Here is an 11,666-nt window from a genome sequence, read left to right on the forward strand (position 1 = left end):
TAAGTATGGTACTGGAGCAAAGCACGACCCACTATCATCGATGCTGGAGATAAGGGACCATGTCATAAAGATTGAACCATGTCCAAAGCGGAATCACGTGCTGGCTCTAGCGCAACAGCAAATATTTTCGCACAGTTCCCAATGTATATCTGGTGGGTAATCATTCCACGTCTCACGCAGGTGGCATCAAATCTTACCGCAGCCCATATAATCTTTCATTGGTCACTCTGTGAACATATAATTGTTCTTTGGAGGATGCTGTATTTCTTTCCGAGCTCCATAATTATCAACTTCACCTCCGACGTTTGGCTTTACGGGACATGGAATTATACACTGTTGTTCTCTGAAGGAACTGTATTTCGCTCATAGCTTCGAAACATTGCACTTCAGCTCTGGTGTTGCGGTTGCAAATCCTTTGTCCTGGTCCTTAGGTTCGGCTCCGCCTTCCCTTGCAATTTCAATTCGCGTAATTCAAATGTCTTTTCCCAACCACAAACATTGCCCAAGACATGACGAACGTGAGTCTCTAGCTTGAACATTCACATTGTTATAAAGATTTTTTTGTCGCTCACTTGGCGAGCACATTGTCATTTTCTGAAGGAACTGTATTTTGCTCATAGGTTTGAGACTTTGCACTTCAGCTTTATTGTGGCGGTTGCCAGTCCTCCGTCGTGATCCTTAAATTCGGCTCCACCTTTCCGTTGAACTTCAACTCCAGCAATATGAATGTCTTGTCTCAACCACAAACCTTGCCAAAGACATGACGAACGTGAATTTGTAACTTGATTATTTACTTCGCTATCAAGAATTTTACGTCGCTCACTTGGCAAGCAGAACATTGTCCTATGGAGGATACCGTATCTTGCTCATAGCTTCGAGATCGTGAACTTTCGGTCATAGCGTTGAGATTGGGAACTTCAGTTTTTGTCGCTCACTTGGCGAGCACAACATTGTTCTCTGGAGGATACCGTAACTCGCCCATAGCTTCGAGATTGTGAACTTCGGCTCTGGTGTTGCAATTGCAAGTCCTTTTTCTTCGTCCTTAGATTTGGCTCCGTCTTCCCTTGCAATCTCAATTCACGCAATACAAATGTCTTTTCCCCTCCACAGACTTGTGGAGGCAAATTAAAAACACTATGTGTCGCTGAATAGTCAAACATGACCATGTGATGAGCGATAACATAATTGTGCTGATGCTCGTGATTGGGTATTATATATTGTTATATATGTCGTTCTAATTTTCCCCCCAGTTCACTGATGAGAGTGTATGCTCGAGGGTTATCCCAAAGTTATTTGGAGCCTTGTTCGCTTGGGTACCAGTTGCAATATACTGAGCGCGTCACGCGATAGTTCAATTCGTCAGTGGGCAATAGATAGAGATGCGCACCATTAAAGTAGCTGCCGGTCGTAAGAAAAATGTGAGTGTCTCTCGTAGTGAAACGAAAGAACTTGAACATGGAATTACAGTCAGAGACTGGGGGCAAAACTGCTCTCGGCCGAGCTTTGACCAAGTGCCTGGTAAGAACGCTGCGCTTATGTAAATAAAATTTATGATGTTCTGATAATCCATCTCAGTGTTATGACATTCCAGTTTGTCTGTTGTGATGTCAGGTTAGAGATGATACTGTACAGTACACTATTGGCTCAGATGCTCTTCCGCAAGCAATCACTTTTCCTCCTTTGTCAGGAACAACTCGTATTTCGAGAAAGCAGGTGTCGCATCAGTAAACCTTTGTCTGATCAATCTGGCCTTTGCTTCGCTTCTGGGTGAGATCAAACAAGCAAACGGACGAGGTCTGAAGACAAGACCCTAAAGAGTTTGTTTGGGCTAATCCTTAACAATGTCGATGCAGCCATGACACACACCTCCTCATACGCATCGATATCGACAGGGATCGGTGCCTTCGTAACTGGATCAATGGCAGCAGCGAAATCAAACGGCCAGACCAACGTGGCAATGGTGAATGCCTGCTTGACTGTTCAGCTCAGAAATCGAGTGTTAGAGCGTCACATACCAGGTTTGTGTTGACTAAATTTATTCCAGGGCAGAGTCTCTGCAGGACATAATGAGATACATATTGTGTCCCTCCAGCCCAAGAGACTTACTCTTCCGCTCCCAAAGGGTATACTTGCGCGCCAGTCTTTGCTATCCACACCAGGTTTCGTCCCGTGTTCGGAGAGGAGGAATCTCTCTGGTCGAAAGACCTCAGGTTCATCGAAGACCTCTGATAATATTTGAGCATGCCTCCCTTACATGAGAATTACAACAAACTCACCTGAATCATGCAAGATGCCCCCTATTCAATGGTCAGCTTGACAGGTTGGAGAATGCGAATGTTACACATACAAGCATGTATGAAAACGGTTGTACCTCTAGGGATAACATAGCTTCGATACATAATATATTGGTCAACGTGGGCGAAAACTGTGACTGGTAGATCGCGACTTACTTCTTGAGTCTCTAGCAATGCGTGAGGCATTCCAAGCAGTGCCATAGGTTTCAATCTATGTACCTAACAGACTGTCAGCCTGATTTACTATTGCTAACCTAGACAAGAATTCACCTCTCTTAGGATGGCACGGACATACAGAAGTGATGCAATGTCATCCATCATGGGTGGCCACCCGTCTGGTAGAACTGAGTCGATCTCATTTTGAGCCTTTCGCAGTGTCTTGGGAAAGGCAACAAAACATAGAATGAGGGAAGAAATGAAGGACCCCGAAGAATGGGATGCTTCGAGCACGATCGCACCTAACCAGCTACAACGCGAGATGGGAGTTCTTAAAGATCTGATTCAGAGTTCACACTCACGCAGCAGCGTCCTTTGACATTCCGAGCTCTTCTTGACGCTGAATGACTTCTTCCATAAAACAACCAGTACTTTCTCCTCTGGCGAGCCTTGTTTCTGCCTCTTCCAATAACCCAAAATATAATTGATGTTGCAGTGTCCTCGCCTCCCTGCATATTCTTTTCCATGGTGCCCACCGTTCCGGGACATATTTGAGAATAGGGAGAAGATTGACAGGAGGCCCCTCAGCAGATACCACCTGCACGGTGAGTCTCACACCTTCATAAAAAATTCTTTCTTCCTTCGTGTCAGGGCGCGGGCAGCATTTCCCAAAAGCTATAGACAACAATATTGAAAACGTGTAACGATCGATGTGCTTTTCAAAGTCCTATGAGGAGATGAGAATGCTTAATAGATTATGGAAAGAAGGGAACCTCACTTGAGGTGAACGGAGTAAATCAAATAGAAGTTGTGAACTCTCTGCTACCGCGACTGGTAGGTGTTTATTCACACTTTGTGGGGAAAGCAGGGTCTGTAACGCTTTTCGGCCCATATGCCAGATATCCGTCGCTGACGACTGATAAAAAAATTGAAAGGATGCTGGGGAGAAATAACATACTCGAATCTGCTTCCGCGATAAAATACCCATCTGTTATGAGACTTCCAGTGTAAAATGACGGACGACCAGGGGTTTCATTGCTTCGCTTATCCATGAATTCTTTCAGAACTGTGGCATCTGATACCACAACAACTGTGCCGTGACCAATCTTCAACTAGGAACACTGTCAGAGGCAACGGCAAAAATGTTTCTGTACCAAATGTTTCTTATGGAAAAAATGCCACCATATTGTCGAGCCCATTCGGTAAATCTAGAACGAATGAGGTCTGTAATGTTATAAATTGGAGACAAATGCGACACCCTACTTGAGTTGAGCGAACTTGGGCGGGACCATGAGGGCATTGCCGAGTATCGGGACAGTTGGAGGACCAGGAGGTAGGTGCTGCTCGCGCCTTCCAATGCTTAGTAACTTGGTAATCATCTATATTATACCAGTGGTTAGGAGGAGGGAGAACAACGAAATTGAATCCATTGTGTTACTGCTTCTACCGGGTGGTGCTGACAGTGAGGTGAAAGGGCAGGGTACAATGCTTGATGGTATCTGATGAGATGGGATAATACCATCTAGCATGATGTGTCCAGGTGACTTGTCCCAACCTGCCGAATTGGATTATGATAACGTATATTTGTCCGTACCATTTTGAACATTGCTGACTTGCCATAAGGATCTACAAAAATCTGGAGAGGTTTCGATACACATCAGCCGAGCTGGCAGGAGCTAAATTGAAACAAACATCCTGAAAACCAACCGTTATCTGCCAAGTACGGATTAGAAACATCTTTGAAATCGAACATGTTTTACCCATAACCCCGCCAACTTTATAAATTCTTGCGGAAACTCACACAATCTGACGTCACGGTAGAATGGACTCTGGAAGGAGAACAAAGTCAGGAGGACTCAGAGGTATAAACCAATGAGTCATGGACTGATAGCCGAGTTAGACTCATTCCTCCAAAGTCAGCCTATCTGAAGAGGCAGTCTGTTATCTGTGTTTTTGTGTGGGAGTCATAGTCGACTTCTGAATGCCACATCAATATCAAAATGAACAAACAGTTCATGAAGTCGTTTGTATGGAGAAGGCCTGTGAACACTCCATTGGAGTTGTTTATGCTGAAGTTTCTACCTCATAAATTTGTGTCCACGGAAAGTGGGCAGTTGGAAGGAATGCGAAGCCTTTTGATGGCAAGGTGAAGTTACATGCATAATGCGATGCTATACCATCAGTGAATTCATGAGTCCTTGATTTTGTAGCCGTGGGAAGTATAAGATGATATCATTTTGCTACGGCTGAATATACCTATGTATACAGCAATAAATATTAGTTATCGGTGTGCCCATATATATGTTAGTTTAAATTTCAAAAATGTTCTTTGCATTCCGGATAACATTAAAACCTATCTTAAATATTGCGGACACCGTAGTGCATGAGGAGTTCGCAACAAGATTACAACATTGCGCTGTTGCAGCAATCAATATGCAATAGCATGGTTAAGTTATATTTGTTGACTCATGCCATGTTCCCTCATTTATGTTTTAAACTACCAAGTGATATAAGACTTTATCGTGGAAAGAACCGTTAGCACTTGTAACCTAATTTATATTCTTATGAGAGCTTCAACCAGCGAGGTATGATAGTGTAATTAGGTACCATTTGTTGAGCAACATCATATTACCTCATTTATTTTTGACTTACAAAAATATATAGATCAGTTCAAATATTGCGTGAATTACAATGTCATCCAAAATCATGCACGTGACTATCACCTCAGCCTCAAATTTTACCTTAGAATTTTCGGACAACCTCAAATCATGTGACCAGCGCAAGTGGTTGAAATTGATTTGTCATTGTTTGCGCAGGACGGAAATTTACATGCAAGTTCCTTTCAATCCTTCTTTCACCGCTACTACCACCACCTCTCGACTCAGCATCTTCATTCCTCCCATTTGTGGTGGTCCCTCCCTGGCCTTTTCCTTGTGGTACCTCCTTGGCCGTTCGTGGTGGTTCCTCCCTGGCCATTTGTGGTGGTTCCTCCCTGGCCTTTCCTCATGGTTCCTTCCTGGCCATTCGTGGTGGCCCTTCCTTTCCTCGTGGTTCCTTCCTGGCCGTTCGTGGTGGTCCGTCCTTCCCTCATGGTTCCTTCCTCTGGCCGTTCATGGTGGTCCTTTCCTTTCCTTTCCCAGGGAGGAACCACCACGAATGGCCAGGGAGGAACCACCACGAACGGCCAGGCAGGAACCACCACGAACGGCCAAGGAGGTACCACAAGGAAAAGGCCAGAGAGGGACCACCACAAATGGGAGGAATGAAGATGCTGAGTCGAGAGGTGGTGGTAGTAGCGGTGAAAGAAGGATTGAAAGGAACTTGCATGTAAATTTCCGTCCTGCGCAAACAATGACAAATCAATTTCAACCACTTGCGCTGGTCACATGATTTGAGGTTGTCCGAAAATTCTAAGGTAAAATTTGAGGCTGAGGTGATAGTCACGTGCATGATTTTGGATGACATTGTAATTCACGCAATATTTGAACTGATCTATATATTTTTGTAAGTCAAAAATAAATGAGGTAATATGATGTTGCTCAACAAATGGTACCTAATTACACTATCATACCTCGCTGGTTGAAGCTCTCATAAGAATATAAATTAGGTTACAAGTGCTAACGGTTCTTTCCACGATAAAGTCTTATATCACTTGGTAGTTTAAAACATAAATGAGGGAACATGGCATGAGTCAACAAATATAACTTAACCATGCTATTGCATATTGATTGCTGCAACAGCGCAATGTTGTAATCTTGTTGCGAACTCCTCATGCACTACGGTGTCCGCAATATTTAAGATAGGTTTTAATGTTATCCGGAATGCAAAGAACATTTTTGAAATTTAAACTAACATATATATGGGCACATAACTTCAAATTTTGGCAGTGTTTTGTGCAAATTCCAAAATATAAAGCTTTGGCAGCTATTTTGGCACTGACCATACATCACCAAAAATAAGAAATATTGTCAGATTTTGAGCGTGTGCTTGAATTTAAAGTTTTATTATGACATTCAACTTGGGACAATTACTTGAAGTTTGGTCCATGGTCACTATGTTAAGTTGTATCAAACAATTAGACCCTGCCGAAAATATCAAGTTCATGGCGGCAACAAAATGCGATGACGAAACTTCAAGTTTTGTCTTCAGATTAAATATATCGCCCAATCATCGCCCACCCATCGCCTGCCCATCGCCCGCTCACACGCCTGTAAAAATGCAAGAGATTAAATAAATATATTCATATTGAAAGCTATAACAATTGAGTCAGGAGAGTTATAGATATTGCTAGGTAGTTTCAGTCGCGAGATAAGGATAGAATCACAGCATGACAGTCAGAAACCCTCCATCGCGCAAAGTGACTAACGACCCATGACACCTTGGCATTTTCAAGGCGGGTTTCGAAGTCTGTCGAGTACAATTTCGCCGGAAAATAAGGGTACATTGAGAAGGGATCGACGGTATGGTGATCTAGTGGGATATGTCGCTGTACAGCAAACAATAACTCTCCTGTCAGCGTACTGTAAATGTATTTGATACTGGCGGCGACAGGGGTTAACGACCGATCTCTGCGAGGATAGAAGAAAATCTGGCTGTTGCCCAAGTGTGTAGACGCCTTACTGTAGATCACACCGTCGAACTTGAGTGTAGCGCGTAATACCACTGTTCGTCGTCTGATGAGGGTATACAGGTCTTCAGGCACCGCACTAGTTGCTGCACAGTCGGCAACCTTGATGGCATCATTCATAGGATCTTCGGCAAGCTCATGGATAGAACTCGTAGCGCTCTTATTGAATACTCGATCAAACAGGACCCCACACTCTTGAATAGCAGGCAGACAGTCTGGTCGGGCGAGCCAACGGCGAAGTCTTGCAGCTTTGATATAGGAAAGAAGCATTGTATTTTCAAGCTCCCCTAACAGGATTAAGTCTAACTTTCTCGTTCGTGCTTTGAAAGGACGTACCAAATTTGTGATTGATAGGAATGCGTTGTATAATTCCAATTAAACGTTCGAAAGGAAAAGACCACCACGAGTGAGCAGGCCCGAATAGGAGCAGATAATCATATATATGGAACGATGCATGGTGATTCGGTCGCACTGAGAAGGTGGGATGAATTGTCTGCAACTTTCTGACATAAGCAGCGATATGCGAGTGATAGGCTTGAGCCCTTCTCGGTGTCATTGTTCGTGCACAAGCAAGATACACTGCACCGACTAATTCCATAGTGTGATCGAGGATAGTTTTGAGGCGAACAGCAATTTCGTCAGAAGAATGCGATGTACCAGCTCCCCACAAGCTCACAAGGGCGATGGGAAGATAGATCGTGATAAGGGATCGCCACTCATCAGCCTTAATTGTCCCAGCAGATGCCTCACCAAAATTCTTGGGGACGGAACCAAGCCAAGTGGGGGTGGTCGTATCACGGATGACGTTACGGATTCGATCAAGTACTTCTGCTGTCTCGAACGAACGAACTTTTCGAGGGGCCGCTAGAGGTTGTCTGCGACGCTGTGAAGTGCGTGTTAGAGAAATTGACGGCAAGAAACATCACAGCGAAGAGCTTACCCAATCAACAAGAGCCTTGACGTAGTCAATCTTCAGCGTTCTGCCAACTTTCTGGGGCATACAATGTAAAGAATTGCAGGCAAATCTCAATGGTCCGGAATTTTTATGAGACAGAGTGCTTTTTAGCTTGTCAAAGTGTTCCTCCAGTTGATTATCATCGCCAGAACCTACATGAGATGCGAGGAGGGTGCAAATCGCGGATATCTGTGTTACCTCTTTGGCTGTCATTGTCCCGGGAGGTATTTCGCCAAAGTCACACGCAAATGCCGGGGAGGGCAATGTCGATGTGGTCGACTCTGAGGTTAAACCGAGAAGATGTCGGGTGTGGTGTTGGGCCAAGCCTTCCAATATGCAGTGCATCGGATCAATGACAAGTTGCCGGGAGGGGTCCCAGTATGGTAAGCGCCAGAGTTCGGAATAGCGCACGCCATGAGCCTTGAACAGTCTTTCACGTTCAGAGGATGTAGCAGCGTCTCTCCACTGCTCAGCATATTCTCGCAATGTTACTTTGTTGTGAGGTTCCCACTTCTCGAAGTCGACTCTTCCACAGGTAGACTTATGATAACAATTGCACGCACTGCAATAGAAGTGACTGCCAACTCCAGCCATAGAAGCAATATGACGAGCGGCGGGGAGGTCACAGACAACAGGGGCGACGGCGCTACGAGTAAGCCGGCCATGGGGGTAACAAGCCGTTTTGGAGAACTTGATACCGCGCTGCCATGCATCTACCAAATCATTGATGAGGGGTCGGATGTAGTGGTTGAGGTTCTCCAGTGACGGCTGCTTCGGACCTGGGATGATACCCGCAACATACATATTCTCCGGCTTGTATCTGATATCCACCGGTAAATTTAAGCATGCCATAGAGATGATTCCGCATGATGTACTGGCACCGCGGATATTCAGACCTTCTGGATTGAAAAAATCCACATGGAGAGCGAAGACATAGCGTCCCTCCTCTCCTCTATCAACAAAAAGTGAACCCGGCTGAGGACTATCGAACTGGCGGAGAAATTGAGCTTCAAAGGGGGTTTTGATGAAGGACGGATGGGGGGAATCGATGGAGTCCATCAGATTGTCGCATGCCTGATCCATCACGGCCTCGATATCTCTACGAGAGAGAAGACCGAACAGATAATCCTTGAAATTGTGGTACATGAAGGTCCTCCTGGGTCGGAAATTTCCATCAGCACCAACAAGCAAAGCCTCGCCACATTCGGTCGTGAGCATGGGACGATGAGTGCACCGTTCAGGATATACTGGAGTCGTCGAGCCTGGTGCATAAGTTGGTGGATAGGTGCAATGGCAACTGCAGACAGCATACGGGACAATCTTTCCCTTGAGATGGAATCTGGCCTTGGCACTTTCTGAGGTCATTGGGATCTGCTTTAGGATATTTGTGTGGGAGGAGTTGAGGCTGTTATCTGGTCTCCGGAATGCGAGAAATAGTATGACGGAAATGATCTTCATGATTAGATCACAACTACTCCTGCTGACCCCTATGATAACTCTGCATGCGACGCCAAGGAAGAGAACAATTTGAGTGATTTCATCTAACTCGTTCACTGGATCTTGCGGAAGGGTATCTACTGAATGATAAGCAAAGAACTGTCATGATGATCCGCACGCTCACTTACCGGTATTGATCTCGACGGGTGTATCATCGGATGGCTCGTGACTGCTGCACTGGGTTGCCAATATGTCTATCTGCGATTTGATCGCCTTCTTTCATGCAATCACAATATCGGTCTGCCGAATGATGTTTTGCATGGCTTTACAAAGTAAATGTAGTTTGCGACCAACGTGATCAATGCGACAAGAATGCAGCAACAAGTGAAAGCATTGCTGGATCCGAGACTCGATGTTGTCAAGGACAACCAACGCCTTCGCGGTGTGTCGATTGCATCCCTTTTTCGAGACAGGTACTGTGTCAGGTTTGAGCTCGACAGTACAAACTGTCGAGCTCGGAGAAATATTGACCGGTACATCCATATCAAGGGTCAAGCGACAAAGATCGTCGGCGATGACGGCGACTGATGATGTGTTGTCTGCGAAGGTGCATGCGGCAAGGTCAGTGGCAGAAAAATCTATGTTAATAATCACACTGTTACCTGCGGCGCGTTCCGCTTTTACACGCAAGATATGAGACACAATTAAGCGTTCGGCCATGAGCACTCCTGTTGGTGTGCCTTTCTCGTCATATCCGCCTTTCTCAATGCACTCCTCGCAAAGGCATCATTTGAGTGTTGCACGGGCTACGGGCATGGAGAATTGAGGGAGGTTGGTAATTGGGTGATTGGAAGTAGATCCTGGCATAGCGGGACTTAAATGAAAAAAAAAAAAACAAGGAAAGAATGGAGCAACTCACAAACAAGGCATCGGAGACAAATGCCAACAACGAAGTACAAGGTGATTGCCTATATGGACACTATTCGGATGCATGACAAGGGACGATGGAACAATACATACCGTAATATAGATCTGACGAGACAAGTGCAATGGAATTCCAAGTGCCTGAGTGGTCACGCAATCCGGTCGTATCGTCAGGAAAATTCCATGTTCGCAAATGTTGACGAGGAACGGTAAGCTCAACAGTACAAACTATCGGGCTCAGAGTGACGAAAGTATAAGAGAACATGAGCTCAACAGTACAAACAAAGAGCCAAGTGTACATCGATCGATTGGCCATATCGTTCTTTACCCAGGCTTGCCTTAAGTGGGTGACCAATTGGTCGTTCACGTGTGCACCTACGTATGGTCTAGCGGAGGGTATTCTTAAGGATTATCCAAATCCGAACATGTCTCCGCATCGTTGGGCGTCAAGTTGACTGGGTGGACACGCAAGCAGAGCTCGCCCATCCAAACGGCTATGAATCCATCGAAAGAGTAGTGACGTTGGAACGAGTGTATTGAGAGTGAGCTCGATAGTACAAACTATCGAACTCGAAGAGATCTGTGAATGATGATCTCGACGGTACAAAACCATCGAGCTCGAAAAATCAGGGGTAAGATAATACTACCACAACCGTACGAAACAGTTGTAGTAGCAGTAAGGAGTAACTTGGGAACTTTGGCGAAATGTGAGATGGCGAGACAAACAGCTGCAAATAATATTACGTCAGCATTCTGATCTGAGATTAAGTCGCCCACCTAAAATGAGGCGGGAGGGGTCGGGGCGCTTGTTACAAGTAACATTGGCTACATGGCCCCCCTATCATTTTTCCCTTTCGTCCTCGCCCTCGTATGCCTCCGGCTCGTACTTCTCTACCGACTATCCGTTGACCGGATCCTTGGGACCGTTCCCATCCCTCATCCCCCTCCTATCGCACCAACATGCGCACGTGCCTTCGGGCTATGACTTGTTCTGACTCGTGCCACCAATGTGGCTTTCCTTATCTTGTCTTATCTTTCCTCTGACTCATGTGTACTGCGCATTGTATCATTTACCGTTGGCTCGTTCCAACGTTTCTCGGTCTCATTCCGCATTCGACCTCACATCACTAATCAGGCTCTGCTACCAGCGTACCTATACCCTTTCCGTTTCCCCTTTGCCCTTACCTACAGTACGGTATCCCTGCCCTTAACCCTTTCCACTTAGTATAAGTAGTCGGTCACTCTGTACTAGATTCCCTAACTTGAATCTACT

At 45.3% G+C, this 11,666-nt stretch overlaps 2 protein-coding genes across 2 annotated transcripts; one reads left to right on the forward strand and one right to left on the reverse strand.

The window, feature by feature from the left end:
- Nucleotides 1–1,666: 1,666 nt before the first annotated feature.
- Nucleotides 1,667–3,829, reverse strand: F5891DRAFT_1137926 (cytochrome P450; the record flags this gene model as incomplete). The annotated part of the gene is made up of 12 exons (XM_041364841.1): nucleotides 1,667–1,810; nucleotides 1,867–1,968; nucleotides 2,016–2,054; nucleotides 2,107–2,225; nucleotides 2,277–2,297; nucleotides 2,348–2,513; nucleotides 2,565–2,760; nucleotides 2,813–3,177; nucleotides 3,229–3,359; nucleotides 3,409–3,562; nucleotides 3,586–3,658; nucleotides 3,714–3,829. 12 exons carry the CDS (start codon nucleotides 3,827–3,829, stop codon nucleotides 1,667–1,669), a joined length of 1,626 nt encoding a protein of 541 aa, XP_041231637.1.
- A 1,312-nt stretch (nucleotides 3,830–5,141) lies between these two features.
- Nucleotides 5,142–5,840, forward strand: F5891DRAFT_1244043 (uncharacterized protein; the record flags this gene model as incomplete). The annotated part of the gene is made up of 1 exon (XM_041369772.1): nucleotides 5,142–5,840. One exon carries the CDS (start codon nucleotides 5,142–5,144, stop codon nucleotides 5,838–5,840), a length of 699 nt encoding a protein of 232 aa, XP_041231638.1.
- Nucleotides 5,841–11,666: the final 5,826 nt, after the last annotated feature.

The sequence above is a fragment of the Suillus fuscotomentosus genome, assembly GCF_016647785.1.
Source record: "Suillus fuscotomentosus strain FC203 chromosome Unknown F5891scaffold_5, whole genome shotgun sequence".
Taxonomy (NCBI): domain Eukaryota; kingdom Fungi; phylum Basidiomycota; class Agaricomycetes; order Boletales; family Suillaceae; genus Suillus; species Suillus fuscotomentosus.